Source organism: Candoia aspera, chromosome 1, assembly GCF_035149785.1.
Source record: "Candoia aspera isolate rCanAsp1 chromosome 1, rCanAsp1.hap2, whole genome shotgun sequence".
NCBI lineage: Eukaryota > Metazoa > Chordata > Lepidosauria > Squamata > Boidae > Candoia > Candoia aspera.
The window spans coordinates 296931133-296950943 of NC_086153.1; the positions used below are offsets into that span (position 1 = coordinate 296931133).

The window sequence follows — 19811 nt, forward strand, 5'->3', positions numbered from 1 at the left end:
TTCTGTTACATATATTAGTGTCACCCATTTTAACTTTTTTGTTCTGCCATCAGTTAGAATAGCTGTCAGTACTCTTTTTTTAGTACTAATATCTTAAATTACCCAGTTCTAAGCTTTTAAAACCTACCATTTACACTGGTCCAGTTCTCTACTCTTTTGGCTTTATTCCACGCACACACACAAACACGACCCGTGAGGAATGGTTTTACTAAATTTACCCCTGTGATTGCTTCTCCCAGAATTATTCCATTTGAATTGTCTGCATAATTGCTCCTCCCTACCTGTGACTCTGGTTGAGTCTATTTACATGCTTTCTATGTAAATCAAAGATCAAACTAGATGAAAAACTGGAAACTCTTACCTGCTGGTTATATCCAGTATGGCCTTTATTAGGAAATACCAGAATATCCTCAGCCAGTTAGAATCATAGGCAGCTCATATTCTACTGTTACCCAAAATAACTAGCAAGGCTATATAATGTGGCAAACAACAGAATCTCATCTAGAGATGGCCATGCTTAGGATTCACATAGTTCATCTTTTAAATAACTAAGATCATAAGGGGATGACGGAAGCAGCATATAGCTTCATTCGTTCTTTTCTGCATCTAGCATGGATAATGGGCCATTTTATTATATATATCATCTCAGTTTGTTTGTTTTTCTTTTTTGGTGCCTTCAAGTCAGTTTTTGACTCCTGGCCACTGCCTGGACAAGTCCCTGCAGTTTTCTGGGCAAGATTTTCAGAAGTGGCTTGCCACTGCCTCCTTCCTAGGGTTGAGAGAGAGGGACTGGCCAAAGGTCTGACTTTGTGCCTAAGGCAGAACTAGAACTCACATTCTCCTGTTTTCTAGCCTGGTGCCTTAGCCACTACACCACACTGGCTTATACCACCTCTGGCCAGGATAAAACTTGTTCAGTGTTATCTGAAAACAGTAGTTTCACGTCTAGGGTTATGGAATATTTGAAATCTCATATATATAGAAAAGAAAGTACAAATAAAATTTCCTCGATCTGTTATTTGTAGAGAGTCAAATAGGGACAGCTCAGGGAATTTATTGTGGGTAGAAAACTTACTAGAAAATAGCCACAGAAAATAGAGTGTGAATATCTGTGATTCAGCTCATTTGTGCATTAGTTGTCACTAGTGTTTCAGCTCATATCAGACCCATATTTTGATGTTAATAGATCATCTAAACTGAATACTGCCAGAAATAGCCAGTATCTGCCATGGTTGTTGAAAGAAAATCCTGGCCAGGTTGTGCAACAACCACAAAACAAAGGTGTTTTTCATGAATGTTAGAAAAAACCAACATACACAATCTAATGTAGTTTCTCCTCACTGCCCCTTAAATTACCAACAGCACCACTTTCTGAAACAAGATCTCTGACCTGAATTCTGATCCATTTTGATCCAGCTCAGCAAAGAAGACTTGACCCAAGTCTCAGCTATGTGACTATAGGAGATATCATATATCTTAGGTCACAATGTCTAGGTGAGGTCATGGAAGACTTCAAATGAAATTAAAGTGACCTGAACTTAAGTTGAGGCAATCAGCATGCATAATATACAGGCAATCTTAGTGACGTGGAAATGTGGTCATTATAATCAGAAACAATGTAATCTGGGATTCTCCATCACCAGCTGACATTTTAAGACATGAACATTTCTGTGATTCATAATTGTTGTTGGAGGGCTCAGGTAAAGGTTTTGCTTTAGAAGGGCCTGAAAGAAAGAAATAAACTGTATTACTAAAATACAGTAAAGAAGAATCAACAGATTACCTGATTTCTCAGCAACATCATGGAGTTTTTGCAGTTTTTGGAGGAGGAGGAAGAAGAAGGTGAGATTGTAGTAGATGTGTTCATTTAAAAAAAAATAAACATGGCCAAAAGAATGCCATTCAACTTTTAGCAAATGTCATAATTGTGCAATGTTGACTGTATACATGTGAGATCCAAAAAGGGGAGATAGACACTGATGTCTTTGTATGACGATAAAGTGGGCCAGCAGCCAGATTTGTATAAATTCAGAAATGAAGAAAACTTTGCCAGTGCATTTCTTTTCAGGAAGAAACAGAAAATTGAGTAGAAGTTTACCTTTGTTGTAAGAAATGTGAACAATTGCATCCAATTAAGCAGCCAATAATAAAAAGTCTATCCCTAGCCCCAAAGAATAAAACAATACTATTATTACAAATGGAATAACACCTGTTGCAGGAATGGGATATCAGTGGCTTACTCACTGCATATTCCTCACAGGTTACACTGCTGGAATTCAGCTACACAATTAGTATTTGTTTTAAAAATGTAACTGATAAGCAAAATAGGTATGTTAAGCTTCCTGTGAACCTTCTTACAGTATTTACTTTAACCTTCTGCTTCCCTGCCAATTTTCTCTACGTAGTGAAGTCACCATCTCCCCTGATAAGAAAAATGTAGCTTGTGAGTGCAAAACATTACTCTCTTCCTGCAGTATCATAACAAAAGTTTGTTTGGCCTGAAACCAGGGGCTTTAAGAAATAGCCTGAGTAACAAATATTGCCTTTTAAGAGAAAGTTATCTAAGATCTAAAGGCTACCAGATTTTGGCTACAAAAATCTGAATATCCATTAGATATCAAGAAAGAGTTGGAGTTTTATGTATCTAATTAGAAATCCTGACTATGGTTTGAATTGTACTAATAATGTTTGTTCTTCACAAACTATCATCCCATGACAGGCAAAGACAAGAGCTGTTGGACAGGTTTCTTGTTCAACATTGAGAACAAAACCAGTGAAACAAGAGAGATCTGTCAATGGCCACAGCTAGTATTCTTTCTTTTCACACATATCTAGAGCTGGATGGCTCAATGTGGATCTCATGTCAGCTTTGAATATTAAGTAACACTTAAGAAGGGTCCAAAAGTATAAGTCAGTAACCTAATGACTGGAAGGAAGAGGCAAACATTCCTGCATACCCCCCCCAAAAAGTAACTATTGTAAAGCGCCCAGAGTCCCTCTGTCGGGGAGATGGGTGGTGGTGAAATTTGATAAATAAATAGAAAAATCAGAACACCAATATCAGATTTAATAACAATATTCCCTGGGGCCCTTGTATGGTTTTGACTTTCTTAAAGGGAAGCTTTCTAGAGTCTGCTTCTGCTTAGTTGTAAAATAAGTTATGAATTGGGAGTGAGAGAAGTGGTATCATGTCTAATGGCATCCAGTTACAAATCTTGCTTCCAATCCTTGCACACACTGGCATTCAAACGATTTCACTCCATTGAAGGAGAACCCGGCACACTACCTGTCTTCCAATTGTTACAGGAGATTACTACTAGGGTCTTTCAGTTAGTGGCAGGAAAGGAATACAAGAAAAGGAAAGGGAAAGGCGTAATTTTAGGTGAAAGATCAACAAATGGTGGGAAACATAACTGATAACAGAAGCAAGTAACAGGGAAAACAGAAGATGTTTTCTAACCTTAGCATCGCATCCTTTTGAAACTAGCAATGGTATCCTTTTGAACCAAGACTACAGGTCTCCAAAAGACTGCCTGTGGTTAACTCTTCTGACTCTGGCCATAGAGAACATCCATTGATTTTTAACAGCTTTTTCATGATTGTTTTGCACAACTGGGCAACATGAACTCAAGAGCAGGGGGAAAAAAATGAGCAGCCATCTAAGGTTCTCTGAAGTTCATTAATAGATTCACTAATGAGCAATGTGAACTTTCTGGACAGCATGCCACATACTCAATATCACAAGAACCTTCCATTCACACAGAAAGTAATTCATCTTGTTGCAGATGGCGAGATGTCGGAAATCAGCACATTTGCAGAGACATTGTCAGTCGCTGATGTCTCTGAGGCAGCAGAAGAGAAGAGGGAAGACAGTTCTGACACAGACCTTGAGATTGAAGGTGAATGTTTCTATTCTGTCTTTCATACAAACATTTCCCACCCCTTACCTTGTGAGAGTTGCCCAGAGTGCTCTGTAGCTGTCACCTTAAAATAGGGCTTCTGTTGTTCATTTAAAGAGATTGTTTGTAATGTAGTTCACCAACCCAAAAGAAGACAAAACTGTCATAAAGTATTATTTTCAACACCATTTGACAGGAATAGCCTAATCAAAGTAAATTCATAAATCTAAAATTGATCTGAAACAATCCACCTCTAACAGTACTTCATTGCATGGGAGGGTGATGCACGGCCAAATTGTTACCAGACTTCAAATGAAATGAAGACCAGTTATGTAGGTTGTGCATTTCTATCTGCTCTGTGTTTACCCCTTGTTATATTAGGTTGACCATGTTATCCTGATCATAAATAAGACTTGGTTGACTAAGCTTGATTGACATAGATGAAAGAAAGAAAATTGGATCTCTTTCTAATTTGGTGACTTTATTTGGTGACTTCATTTCATGGTGACTTTCGCAGTTGCAATGTATAAGGAGAAGTTTCTGAAGTACTTGTACACACAGATATGTTAAGGGTCACCAATTCCATTCTCTTTAATAATTGTCTTGTGTAGCCCTCGATGGGGCTTAGTTTGTTTTCTCTGTATTGAGCAAGAGTATGCACTCTCATCCATACTGTTTCCTTTGCAGATGCTGAGCGCTCATTTACAACTATAAAGGGTGCGGAGCTGTATCGAGAGGCGTGCAAACTGGTGGGAGTGATTCCTGTCTCATACTTCATCCGGAACATGGAAGAGCCTGTTATGAATCTCAGCCATCATGGTCTTGGTCCAAAGGGAACCAAAGCCATTGCTATTGCTCTGGTGGTAAGTACTTTTACCTGGTGCTGTTGCACTTCAACATACTTTTCCCAGTTTGGAGAAGAAGGGTTAACAGAACACATTATAACACTGCTAGATTAGGTTTAAGCACATAGTAAAACTGGCAATTTCCATGACTCTTCCTACTTCCTCCCACCTTTTAAGCATTTTAACCAGAACTGTAGTTGCTTTTATATTCTTTGTAGCATAGATGAGCAGAATTGACAGTAATCATCTACTGAATATTAAAGATATAATCACACAGCACTTTTTAAATTCACTTGATCATTGACCAACTGGTATACCAGCCCTCCTTATATATTAAACCACTGACTGGTGGTATAGGGATGACGAGCTGAAAGAGATATAACATTTGACATACTAGCTTTAATGTCTGCTACACAGACACAACAATGAAGAGGAAAGTCAGAGTTAAAGAGATGTTTTAATCTAACTTAATGTTTTAGGCATACAGCATTGCTAGCTAAAGACTCTCACTGTGAATATGTTCAGTATGATCTATGAGGCTGAAGACCCTCCAGAAGCTGCTGGTGGTCCAGAATGTGGCAGCTTGAATTGTTATGGGCACTTCTAGTTTTACCCAGATAACACCTGTACTGTAAGTGCAGCAGTGGTGGCATTTGGCTTCTGGGTGCATTTCAGGTGCTGGTTGTACATGGCTCAGGATCTGGATATCTTTGGGACCTCTGGTTTTCAGTTGTTTTTGACCAGGATTTGGAAATCACAGCTTGTAGCTTAGCGACTAAGTAAACCCAGTTGATTTTGGTTAAGCAGACTATGGCTTTTCATGATATAAAAACCCAATTAGTGTTTGGGGATTGTGAGTTTTCAAAAACAATATTTAGGGCAGATATAGTAATGGCTGTTTTTGTAAATTAATGTCACTAAGTGTCTGCAAATTTATTTACTTTTTTGAATTCTTCATTCTGTAGTCCAACACAACCATCACTCACCTGGAGCTAGAGGATAACTGGATTCTGGGTGAAGGAGCTACATACTTAGTACAGATGCTTCGAGAGAACTGCTACATCCAAGAGATGGTATTCCGTGTTTCCCTCATATGGAAATTCTCTCGTACTGGACTGTAAAATTATGGCTGGCTATTCTGCTAGGCTATTTCATGATTTTATGGATATGCTATGAGTTTCACAGTCTTTTCTTGTTTGACCCTGTGATTTACTATATCTTTATCAAAGGTGAACAACCTAGGGTCACATGCAGCCCCTAAAGCCTGAGGGTTGTCTTCAGGGAAATCCAAAAGTTGCTATTACATTTGAGTGTTTAATGTGACCAAAGGGAACATTATTAAATGGGACAGTAGGGACTATTGGAATCCTGAATAGCTGCATTCCATTCTACAATATCTGTGGCAGAACCTATATGTTCAGTACTATTATTATTATTATTATTATTATTATTATTATTACTATTACTATTACTATTATTATTATTATTACTATTATTATTATTTTCTCAATAAAAATTATATATGTGTTTTGTAATCAGCTTGAGCAGCTATGACAGCAAGAGGAAAAGTGTAAAATTCTTCCTACAATCCTCCCCCCACCCCCCACCCCGGAATCCTATAAAATTTGCTCTCCTTATATGAAGAAAGGTGAATAAACAGGACCATTGACTGTATTCCCAAAGTTACTAGAATGTCTTCTTAGTCTCTCAGTTTCATCACTCTTCTTTTTCAGAAGATGGAGGAAGGGTGGAAAAGGGCTTCTGAGTACATTGTCGTCTTCTGGGGGGTGGGGGTGGGAGGGGAGGCAAATCTTATATTGATAAAATTGGCCCATTTTCTTCTACTTGCTTTCAGTTGCAGGCCCCAGAAAGTGCTTTTCAGTAAAATAATAATACAGTCACATTCAATGGATCTACTCATTAGCATGCCCATTGTCCTTTAGAAACTTATGTTAGGTGCAGGAGAAATGGACGAAATGGTCAGTGTTTCTTCCATGTTTTGATTTGCCTGTTTTTAACTATTTTGTTTGATACAATTTCCACAATAATCTGCTAACTGAAAAAAGAATTCATTGCTAGATAATGAATATCTATTTATCTACAAATGAATATATCATTTACAAAAATTAAGTGTGTGTGTATATTTGTGGATACACAGAGAAACATCAGTTTAATGGACTCACTGGGGGAGGGGTTTGTTATTCCTGAATATCTATTAAACTGCAAATTACATCACTTGCAGCAGTACGCCATTTGTATAGTGACATCTTTACATAAAAGATTTAAATTGGCACAAATAGAGTGACCAAAATATAAATTTAACTGCCTGACCTAGACTACTTTAGGTGCAATAAACTTAACTGTTAAGTCTAGGTAGAAATTTGATCAGCTCTATCTGAGTTTTAAGCCTGTTGGTTGTGCTTGGGAGATCAGGCTGCTGGGCTTAGCCTTCTCTGAGTGTTCATCAGTTCTAAGATGTGCATCTTAGCCCTTCCAACCCTTCCCTTCTTGTGTCAATGGGGAAAACCTGAGAAAGTGCATTTTTGTGGCTGATTCCTCATACCTTTTTTTAAAAAAAATCTCTGCCTTTTGGTAGTCTTCATTCAAAGTTTGCAACAGCAATGACATGGCATTTGGCTAAATGTAGGTCCATTAAAGTATATGTAAACATACACACAGACATTTGAAAAAGAAAGCATTTGGAAAAGAGTAAACTCCTGCTAGTTAAGTTCTGACTGACATACCAGTCTGGATAACAAGGACCATGTCATTCTGTAGGAATTCACAAATATCCAATTGCTCAATTACTGTTAAGTGGATCAACTTCATCCTCTTATTTTTTTTTTCCAACTCTTCTCTATATGTTATTCTCCTTCCTCTCAGAATATTTCCTATAATCACCTGAGCACTGATGGAGCTGAAGCTATCTGCAGGATGTTTTTCAATAATATTTCTAATATCCGAGCCATTCGACTTGCAGGTAGGTTTCCTATACTTAGAAGGGCAGAATGATGCAACAGAGAAATATTCAGGCATCAGCTTTGCAGAATAAGGCATTTGCTCTTAGAAAGTAAAGATCTACTGAAAGATCCAAGGATTGTGGCTGGCGGGGATGGAATTATATACAGAATAATGATATGGCCCACATCCACACCTTTTGAGCCTGTATATCACAGGTGAGAAACCTGTGATACTTTAGATGTTGCTGCATGGTAACTGCCAACATATACCTCCTCTTTGAGCATACAGGTTGAACCCTAACTGTAGTTTTGGACCACAGATCTCCAGCTTGGGCACACAAATCCAAATATGAGGCACTTCAGATCAGAAATATTTTCTCCCATCATATAAGACTGTAGTGGAGATCTAAAATTCAACATGAATTTTCCAATCTCTAACTCAGTATCACAAAGCTTCATGAAAACTAAAAAAAACAAAAAACAACAAAAGCAATCAACCAATATTTCTTTTTACATGTAAGAAGCATGAGAGCCACACAGGATTAGTCATGTCCTCCCTCTCTCCCTTGCAAATGATTTTAAAAGCCACCATAGATCTTGATCTAGCTTTTACTTGCCTCTATCTGATTTATAGCATGTTTAATTACTTCTGTAAGTGCCAGCTGGCTTAATTCATCATATATGGCTTGGTAATACAATTAATGATTTGCATGTGTAAAATTCCAGGTTCATCCCTGACAGCTTACTGACTTAAACAATCTTAGGTAGCAGGGCTCTGATTCTAGCCTTTGAGAGATGTTGTCAGGATATGGAGAGGTCTGGATAGGCAACTCTGCAGCTAAATGAAATACTGGACTACAGATATTACCCTAATGCAGCTGTCTTAAATAACCAAAGTAGGCCAAGAGCATGTATTTCAGACATGTTTATAGAACTCAAAAGAAACAGTGCAAATTCTAAATGATGCTGACATATAATTCCAACCATGAGGGTTATCTAGCTAGTTTGGTTAAATTCATGAGAACTGGTTGTACACATTAGAGCCAAGTGAAAAACTCATGTTTTTCCTGCTCTTCCTGGAAAGGCTGGCTTATCCACACAGAGCAGGATAGAAATCCCAGATTGCATCTGATAGGCAAAGCAAAAACTCCAACAGAATAGCACTCCATGCTTTCCAGACAACCAGCTTGTCCAGGCAGAGCAGGGGGAAATGTGAGTTTATATTTTAGTTCTTGTTGTTGTTTATTCATTTAGTTGCTTCCAACTCTTCGTGACTTCATGGACCAGCCCATGCCAGAACTTCCTGTCGGTCATCAACACCCTCAGCTCCCCCAGGGACAAGTCCGTCCCCTTTAGAATATCATCCATCCATCTTGCCCTTGGTCGGCCCCTCTTCCTTTTGCCCTCCACTCTCCCTAGCATCAGCATCTTCTCCAGGGTGTCCTGTCTTCTCATTATGTGGCCAAAGTATTTCGGTTTTGCCTTAACATCATTCCCTCAAGTGAGCAGTCTGGCTTTATTTCCTGGAGGATGGACTGGTTGGATCTTCTTGCAGTCCAAGGCACTCTCAGAATTTTCCTCCAACGCCACAGTTCAAAAGCATCTATCTTCTTTCTCTCAGCCTTCCTTATGGTCCAGCTCTCGCAGCCATATGTTACTACGGGGAACACCATTGCTTTAACTATGCGGACCTTTGTTGTCAGTGTGATGTCTCTGCTCTTAACTATTTTATCGAGATTTGTCATTGCTCTTCTCCCAAGGATTAAGCGTCTTCTGATTTCCTGACTGCAGTCAGCATCTGCAGTAATCTTTGCACCTAGGAATACAAAGTCTTTCACTGCTTCTACATTTTCTCCCTCTATTTGCCAGTTATCAATCAAGCTGGTTGCCATAATCTTGGTTTTTTTGAGGTTTAGCTGCAAGCCAGCTTTTGCACTTTCTTCTTTCACCTTCATCATAAGGCTCCTCAGTTCCTCTTCACTTTCAGCCATCAAAGTGGTATCATCTGCATATCTGAGATTGTTAATGTTTCTTCCAGAGATTTTAACTCCAGCCTTGGATTCCTCAAGCCCAGCTTGTCGCATGATGTGTTCTGCATACAAGTTGAATAGGTAGGGTGAGAGTATACAGCCCTGCCGTACTCCTTTCCCAATCTTAAACCAGTCCGTTGTTCCGTGGTCTGTTCTTACTGTTGCTACTTGGTCGTTTTACAGATTCTTCAGGAGGCAGACAAGATGACTTGGTATCCCCATACCACTAAGAACTTGCCACAATTTGTTATGGTCCACCCAGTCAAAGGCTTTAGAATAGTCAATAAAACAGAAATAGATGTTTTTCTGAAACTCCCTGGCTTTTTCCACTATCCAGCAGATATTGGCAATTTGGTCCCTAGTTCCTCTGCCTTTTCTAAACCCAGCTTGTACATCTGGCAATTCTCGCTCCATGAATTGCTGAAGTCTACCTTGCAGGGTCTTGAGCATTACCTTACTGGCATGTGAAATGAGTGCCATTGTTCGATTGTTTGAACATTCTTTAGTGTTTCCCTTTTTTGGTATGGGGATATAAGTTGATTTTTTCCAGTCTGATGGCCATTCTTGTGTTTTCCAAATTTGCTGGCATATAGCATGCATTACCTTGACAGCATCATCTTGCAAGATTTTGAACAGTTCAGCTGGGATGCCATCATCTCCTGCTGCCTTCTTATTAGCAATGCTTCTTAAGGCCCACTCAACCTCACTCTTCAGGATGTCTGGCTCTAGCTCACTGACCACACCGTCAAAGCTATCCCCGATATTGTTATCCTTCCTATACAGGTCTTCTGTATATTCTTGCCACCTTTTCTTGATCTCTTCTTCTTCTGTTAGGTCCTTGCCATCTTTGTTTTTGATCATACCCATTTTTGCCTGGAATTTACCTCCGATGTTTCTAATTTTCTGGAAGAGGTCTCTTGTCCTTCCTATTCTATTGTCTTCTTCCACTTCCGCGCATTGCTTGTTTAAAAATAATTCCTTATCTCTTCTGGCTAACCTCTGGAATTTTGCATTTAATTGGGCATCTCTCCCCCTATCGCTGTTGCCTTTTGCTTTCCTTCTTTCTTGGGCTACTTCTAGTGTCTCAGCAGACAGCCACTTTGCCTTCTTGGTTTTCTCTTTCTTTGGAATGTATTTTGTTGCCGCCTCCTGAACAATGTTGTGAACTTCTGTCCATAGTTCTTCCGGGACCCTATCTACTAAGTCCAGTCCCTTAAATCTATTCTTCACCTCCACTGCATATTCCTTAGGAATATTAGTGAGCTCATATCTAGCTGATCTGGGGGTCTTCCCTAAGCTCTTTAGTCTGATCCTAAATTGTGCAAGAAGAAGTTCGTGATCTGAACTAGTCAGCTCCAAGTCTTGTTTTTACTGACTGTATAGATGTCCGCCACCTTTGGCTGCAAAGGATGTAGTCAATCTGATTTCAGTGTTGTCCATCTGGGGAAGTCCATGTATAAAGCCGTCTCTTAGGTTGTTGGAAGAGAGTGTTTGTTATGCAGAGTGAGTTGTCTTGGCAAAATTCTATCAGCCTATGTCCTGCTTCATTTTGTTCTCCCAGGCCATGCTTACCTGTAATTCGAGGTGTCATTTGACTGCCCACCTTAGCATTCCAGTCTCCCGTGATGAAAATAACATCTCTTTTAGGCGTGTTGTCCAGTAGATGCTGCAGATCCTCATAGAACTGTTCTACTTCAGCTTCTTCAGCATCTGTGGTTGGGGCGTATATTTGGATCACTGTGATGTTAGATGGCTTGCCCTGAATTCGAATTGAGATCATTCTGTCATTTTTTGGATTGTATCCAAGCACTGCTTTAGCCACTTTACGATTAATTATGAAGGCTACTCCATTTCCTCTGTGGTCCTCTTGTCCACAGTAGTAGATCTGATGGTCATTTGATGTGAAGTGGCCCATTCCAGTTCATTTCAGTTCACTGATGCCCAAAATGTCTATCTTTAATCTTGACATCTCACCAATAACCACATCCAATTTGCCCTGGCTCATAGATCTTACATTCCAGGTTCCAATGGTGTGTTGATCCTTAGAACATCGGATTCGCCGTTCACCACCAGCACCGTCGGCCGCTAGCCGTCCTTTCGGCTTTGAGCTCACTGCGTCATCACGTCTGGGGCTAGTTGAACTCATCCTCTGTTCCTCCCCAGTAGCATTTTGACCATCTTCTGACCTGGGGGTCTCATCTTCCGATGGTATACCGACATATCTCTGGTTGTACTGATCCATTTAGTTTTCACGGCAAGAATACTGGGGTGGGTTGCCATTACCTTCCCCAGGGATCGCATTTAGTCTGACCTCTCTGTCATGACCTTCCCAACTTGGGTGGCCCTTCACGGTTTAGCTCATGGCATCATTGAGGTGCTCAAGCTCAGCACCACGACCAGGTAACGATCCTTTGCTGAAGATTTTAGCTCTTAATGCATTGAAAATACTGGGATATAAGCACCTAATAAAGAATTTAACTTCTACTGATTTCTTTGTTAATAAAACTTGACGTACCTAATTGTGGTCTATGCCTGAACTTTTCCTTCAAAATTTGATATGCACATGGCTATTTAGTGCAGTAGGATTCTAGGCAGAAAACTGTATAATGTCAACCCACGTCTAACCAAAAATGTGGTCAGTGAGTTTAGGATTACAACTCATGCCTCTTAACTAGTAAAGCCTTTACAGTTGTTTGAATTATGTAACTGTATACCAAATCAATAATATTAAAAGAACAGGCAGAAAGTTAAATAAGGGGAAAAAAAATTCTAAGCACCCATGTTTTTACTATCCACATTCAAGAGGGAAGTCAAGCTATTTCTACTTACATCTTCAGTTTTCTCTATACAAAGCAATCAAATTTCATAACTCTGTAGTATCAAGAAATGCCATCTAGCCCAAAAAGAATTATTTACATGGGATATTTTTTTTCTGAAGATCTTACATTCCAAAATCAGATTCCTGAATATATAATTCAAGATGATGAAAAAGGTCTTACCTGAAATTTTATGGTATCTCAAAACTCCAAGGTTTGACAACCTGTCTTCTTATTGTCACTCACTAAGCTTTTTATCTTTTTTGAAATAATATGGCTTTTAAAAAAGGTTTGTTGGTATATTCTTATTAACTACTTTGATAGTTCTTATTTTTATGGGTTAACGTAAAATTTGAAGCCCTGTTGGAACGAATTGCTGTCTAGTTTTAGATAACACCCCTGTTCATGACTTAGAGTCATATGCTCTGGTTTACTGAAACAAAGACAATTTCCATTTAAAAAACTGAAATTAAGTCAGGGTTACATGCATCATATAAAGGTAAATGTGTATTAGATGAGATCTGTGTACTGTGCATTGACTGTACAAGTAGCCTTTGCAAATGGAAGTGAGATCTATCTAGGCAATTGTCTTATATAAAACAGCCCTCCAACCTTTTAGCAACCTATTTTCTTTGTCTTTAGGAAATCATTTTAGAGATGAGGCAGCGCCATACTTTTCTGAATCCTTAATCGTGAGTAATTTGCTAAAAGGGACAACTGGGTATCTGGAACAAGAAGGAGGCATTTAAGTATATAAATAGTAAAGTTTTATGACACCCTTTAAAGAAGAATTCCCCAAACTAGCTGGAGCTTTTAAAATAAGCTTCCCAAACTTTAGATGTGATGAATTACAACTCCAGTCATCCCCAGTCATAGCATAAGGCGATATTAGGAAAATACCTTCTGTCTACAAGTGCAACAAGCTTCTGCATGCAACCCCTTCCATTGTTCATTCAGGGGAGGAAGGACTAATCCTGAAGCAATAGTAGTGAATAACTCTGGCAGTAAAGATCTGATAGTAAGCAGTCCAAGAGGACAGACTCATCTGCATTGGTTGCTGTGGGCTTCTATATGCACTTCAAAGTGCTGATCGTTAACTTTAAAGCTCTGAACAGTGCCACACTGGGATACATCAGGCAATACCTCGGCAGAACTGAATCTGCCTGTCCAGTCCAGGCAGCATGAGAGGACTTGCTGAAAGTCCCTCTCCTTGTGAGGTCCCCAGCGCATGGGGTAGGACAGCAGGCCATCACTTTAGGGATCACTGCTCCTCCAGACATACACACAGCTCCCACCCTGCTGAGTTCTGAAAGTAGATTAAGACCTTTGTATTTCAATGAGCTTTTGGTCCCAGATGAATGACTGGATTCTTATCTTGGGTTTTATTGGGGTTTATCTTTGCATTATGTGATTGTTTTTTTTTTCGATATTGTTCAGATTTACTTATTTATTGTTATGGTTTTCGTTTTCTTTTCATTTAAATATGTTACCCAGAGTCTTGGGACTGAAAAGTCTTATAAATACTGTAAAATTTTCTCTCAAATTTTGATCAGACTTGGCCTCTTGGGTGGAAGGACTGTACTTCCTTCAAGTCTCTATTTGAGACATCTGCAGAAAACGCATGCCTCTTTAATAAAATTTCTTTTTTAATCATTCTTTAATAACTTTGAACTCCTCTCTACCTCCTCTGAGGGAAGCCCTAATCAGAACCAGAAGCAGGGATGAGGTACGCACTGAAATTGACTGTCTGTTTGAACCATATTCTCTAACCCAAACCACTGAGTGTCGTTTCCAGTGTCCAGTACTGTAGTTTCCCATCAGTCAGGTCTCCTGAGGAATAAACTGAAGTGGTTTTATTTTTTTTTAATAAAGCTTTATTAATTTTCAAGATATAATTAAAACACAAAATACAGAATATAGAACAGATAGAATACAAGTCTAAAAAAGAAACAAGGGAAACACAGTGCAAGAATAGACAATAAAACATAGAAGACAGGTGATTTCTGACCTTCTCCAACACAGATATAAAAGCACATTAATCTCTTGCTATTAATTAAACATTTAGTAACATTATTTCTCTAAAATCAAACCATTTAATCATCAAAACCCAAAATCAGAACTTCATTGTTTTCCATTACAAGCAAATAGCCCAAAAGCAGCTTCCAAATAGAAACAAATCCAGTTACAGTGTTTTCTCTTATCAATGCTGTCAGCTTAGCCATTTGCGCCAGTTCCGTTAACTTAATCATCCAGTCCTCCATTGAGGGAATTTGTGCATCCTTCCATCTTTGAGCGTTTAAGAGTCTTGCTGCTGTTATCATATATAAGAACAGAGTTCCATGTTGCTTCTCAAGCTGTTGGTCCATCAGACCCAAGAGAAACAGCTCTGGTTTCAATTGTAAGTCCACTTTGAGAATCTTTTGATACATATTTGATTCCAGAATTTCTTAGCTTTTCCACAAGTCCACCATAAATGATAGAAAGTTCCTTCACCCTGTAAACATTTCCAACAAACATTTGATACCCCATTGTACATTTTGGACAACTTATCAGGAGTTAAATACCAACAGTACATCATTTTATAAAAATTCTCTTTCATATTATAATTCAGAGTAAATTTCATACCTTTGTTCCACATATTCTCCCATTGTTCAAGTATACCCAAAATTCTTAGCCCATTTAATCATAGAATCTTTTACATATTCATCTTCTAAATTCAATTGCAACAACATTTTATACATTTTCTAAATAAGATGCTCATCACTTGTACAAAATTCCATTTCAAATTGTGTTTTTTCATGAACAAAATTATACACTTTCTTATGCAAATTAAAGCATTCTGGCAGTTGTGCATAATTAAACCAGTGACAAATATAACCTTCCAATTCTAGTTGTTCCCTTGTTTTAAGTTGAGGTATCCCTTCTTCAAAATTCAGCAAATCTTCATATCTCAACCAGCTTGGTTTGCCTGCCATCTCTCTTCTAAAAAAAAAGCTGCTTGAGGGGACAACCACATAGGTACATTAGGAGGCAATATTGGTTTATATTTATTCCAAACCCTCTGTATGGCACACCTAACAAAATGATTTTTAAAATCTTTATTAACTTTATCATACCACAAGTAGGCATGCCACCCAAATCAGAGATCATGTCCTTCTAGTTCCAATAATTTTGTGTCCTTCAAGGTCACCCAATCCTTCATCCATAGCAAACAGCAGGCAACAAAATACAATTTCAAATCAGGTGAACCTAAACCTTGTTCTTTGGCATCTTGAAACAATTTATACTTGATTTTTGGTATCTTCCCTTGCCAAATAAACTTAAAGATATCTTTCTGCCATTGTTTAAATGGTAGGTCTGTTGTCAAAATTGGTATTGTCTGGAACAAAACAACATTCTAGGCAAAACATTCATCTTAATCACAGATATCCAACCCATCATTGACAGTTGTAATTTTTCCCACCTTAACAAGTCTTTCTTAACATCACTCCACAATTTAACATAGTCACTCTGAAACAACATACAATTCATGTTTGATAATGTCATCCCCAATTATCTGACCTTTTTTTCAATTATAAAACCAGTCTTACCCATCAACATTTCTTGATTGTGTATAGTCATATTCTTGATCAACATCTTTGTTTTTTGTTTATTTACTTTAAGTCCAGCTAATGACCCAAATTCCTTTAATTTCTTCATCAAATGTTCAACAACATTCAAAGGGCCTTGTAATATTAAAACTAAATCATCAGCAAAGGCCCTCAGTTTGAAGACCTCCTTCTTTATCTTCAAACCCTTTATTTGATCATCATGTCTAATGTCTCTATTCAGGACTTCCAGAACTAGGATAAAGAGTAGAGGTGACAAAGGACACCCTTGCCTTGTTCCTTTCTGTATATGACAAGGCTCAGTTAAATCACCATTTACAATAATACATGCTTTTTGAGGCACATAAATTGATTTAATTCCTTGAATAAAATTATCTCCAAAGTCCATATTTTCCAAAACTTTGAACATAAAAATCCAGTTCAAACTGTCGAAGGCCTTCTCTGCATCTAAAAAGATGAGAGCTGCTTGCTGTTCATTATGGTGTTGTAGATATTCTATAATGTCCAGAAGTATTCTCAAATTGCCTCGTAATTGCCTTTTGGGTAGAAACCCACATTGATATTGGTGAATAAAGTCCTGTAAGATTTTCTTCATTCTTTCAGCCAATATTGAAGCAAATATTTTATAATCATTGTTCAACAATGAAATTGGTCTATAATTCTTAGTGAGAGTAATATCTTGGCCTTCTTTTGGTAAAAGTTCAATATTGGCTTCTTTCTAAGAGTCAGACATTGCAGAGCCATGCAAAATAGAATTCAACAATCTTTGAAAGGGCTGAAGAAGCTGATCCTCGAAGCACCTATAATACAATGCTGGCAAGCCATCTGGACCTGGTGCTTTCCCCAGTTTGGTTCTTTTTATAGCTTCCACTATTTCAAAAGTAGTTATAGGATTGTTCATTAATAATTTCTGTGATTGTGAGAGTTTTGGTAATTTTTGTTTCTCCAAATACTCATCTATCTTTCCCAGAGAAACTTCTTGCCTTCTGTACAAATTGGAAAAAAAAAGTTGTGAAACTATTTCTTAATTCCTTCATTTTCTATTAATTCAATATTTCCTTCTTGAATTTTTAATATAATTTTCTTTTCTCTCTCCTTCCTTAATTTATAGGCCAACCATCTTCCAGGTTTATTGGCAAACGCAAAATGTCTCTGTTTAACATAATGCAATTTTGTCTCAATTTCCCTCACAGTCAACATAGATAATTGTTGTGTAAAATACCAGTATCCACTGGGTTTTTCAGTAACTCAATTCCTTTTACTTTAATTTGATCCAAGATAGTTTGCATTTTTTGTTGAGACTTCTTTTTTATATTAGTTATGGTAGATAAAGTGACCTCTCATAACTGCCTTACTGGTGTCCCAAACAGTTTTTAGGTCAGTCTTTGTCCAAATTGATGTCAAAAAATTCTTTTAAACTCCTCTTGCAATCAACCAAAATGTTTTTTCTTTGTAAAATAGCTTCATTCAATCTCCATCAAAAAGCCATAGAAGGTCTCTTTATTTTCAAACTTACTGGATTGTGATCAGAGAAAGTCTTCGGTAAAATATCAACCTTACAACTTTTATTAGCTAAATTATTTGAAAACCATATCATGTCAATTCTTGAAAAGGATTTATGTCTTTATGAGTAAAAAGTATATTCCCTTGCCAATCCATGTTTGTGTCACTAGGAATCTAGTAATGCCAAATTGTCTATTATGTCAAATAAAAACTGTGGGAGACTTCCTTCTGTAAGCTTAATTTCCTTTTCAGATGTCCTGTCCAATCGTGGGGAGGTTACACCATTCCAACCTCCTAGTAGACACCAGCTTTGATATGAAAAAGACAACCATTCGTTCAGAAGATGTCTAAAAAATTTACTCTTATCCTCATTTGGTGCATATATCCCCACAACAATAGATATAAGTCCATTAAGCTCACCTTCCACTGCTACCTATCTGCCATGTTCATCTGAAAGCAATAAACGTGGTTTCAATTGTGGTTTAACATATATTACAAGTCCATTTAACTTCTTCAAGCCTGCTGAAATAAATTCCTCTCCTAAATTTTTATTCATCAAATATTTAATATCCTTTTTCCTTATATGAGTCTCCTGTAAGATTATCACATCGTGGTTTAATTTCTTCAAATAATGATTTTTTTTTCTTTTGTGTGGGGCATTTGCCCCATTCACATTCCAAGTAAGGTAAGTGCAAACCATGATTAAGCAGACATCTGATGAAAGTCCTTAGATGTAGCACCCATGTCTACACATTGTAGAACAGATTCTTGGGGTCTAGTTCCAGGCATAGGTTTCTCATCTACACCCCAATACAAACTAGATCTATATCTAGCAAGAAAGTCTTTGGCCTTATGGATGGAGGTCAATCTGAATCTTTGCTGTTGGAACATAAAACTTACACCTTCCAATCTTTCCCATCGAAAAACAATTTTATTCTTTTTCAAAATCTCTGTTAAAAAAGCATAGTCTTTTCTCTTCCTCAAAATCCTTACAGGAATCTCTTTCAGAACAGTTATATTCACATTGTCAATATTTAATCTTGATTCAAAGTGAGTTTGCAAAACCTGGTCTCTTGTTTTCCTTCTAGCAAAATGAACCAAAACATCTCTTGGTTTATTATTTATAGCTGCTTATCTTGAGTTGATGTGAAAAACTTTATCTAATTCATCCTCCATTCTATCTTCCTCCCAATCCAATAATTTTGCCAAAATCTGTAGGATTTTTTCAACAATATTCTCCCCTTTCACCTCAGGAACTCCTCTCATCTCAGACAAAAATCCATGTCCCTAAATTCTAACAGAGCCATTTTATCAAGCTCTTTTTCTCTCTTGCTCAGTATTATCCATCTCAGTTTCTAACACCTCCACTCAATCTGTTATTTGTTTCACCTCTCCAGATGTTTTTTCCATTTGATGTTCAATCTTTTTCTCAAAGTCAGAATATTTACTTTCCATCATTTTCTCTAAGTCTCCATAATTAATTTCCATCTTTTTCTCAAAGTCAGAATATCTATTTTCCATTTTCTTCTCAAAGGCATCAAAAGATTGTTTAAAGGTATTAGAAATTTCATTAATCATATTTCTCATCATCTCCCCATCATCAGAACCACAACGAGGTGGTCTCCTAGAAGCCATGGTTAGTTCCCTCTGGTGGTTAAAATTAGCCAATACAACCAAATCTTAAAGTCAGTGGAAAAATACTAGAGACTGAGATCGTTCAAAAGCTAAAGTCTTGCCACTAGAGGTGTTTACAGGAAGTATCCAATTAACTCATTAGGAAAAGAACAACAACACTCACTTTTTCACGGTAGCATGAAAGTTCTGATTCCAACAGGATAGATTCGTTAAATCCCAAAAGGAAACAATAAAAATACTGCCAATTAAATCCCAAAAAATATATAGTCCTTTGCTTCTATAAAATAAATCCACAGTTCAGATTTCGGTTCTTTTTGCCCAAAACGTAAAATACAAAACCATGTTCTAATGCTCAACAGTTAAGTTTCAAAAATAATGTAAAAGCTACCAAGAGAAATCTCATCTCTGTGTTGGAAAAAGTTTTTCTTAAACAAAGAAAAGGCAAATAAATTGGTGCATTAAGAAATGGGGTGGTCAGTTTTAGAGTCCATTTAAATGGCTGCAGTGCAGCTTGG

General features: G+C 37.7%; 1 protein-coding gene across 1 annotated transcript in view; it reads left to right on the forward strand.

The window, feature by feature from the left end:
* Positions 1 to 1802: 1802 nt before the first annotated feature.
* The window catches only part of LRRC74A (leucine rich repeat containing 74A), a 32789-nt gene continuing 14780 nt past the window's right edge, over positions 1803 to 19811 (forward strand). The window contains exons 1-6 of the mRNA XM_063293664.1: positions 1803 to 1842; positions 3786 to 3899; positions 4587 to 4762; positions 5710 to 5817; positions 7628 to 7724; positions 13193 to 13242. Coding sequence (XP_063149734.1) covers positions 1803 to 1842; positions 3786 to 3899; positions 4587 to 4762; positions 5710 to 5817; positions 7628 to 7724; positions 13193 to 13242 — 585 coding nt within the window. The remainder of the gene's footprint in view (positions 1843 to 3785; positions 3900 to 4586; positions 4763 to 5709; positions 5818 to 7627; positions 7725 to 13192; positions 13243 to 19811) is intronic.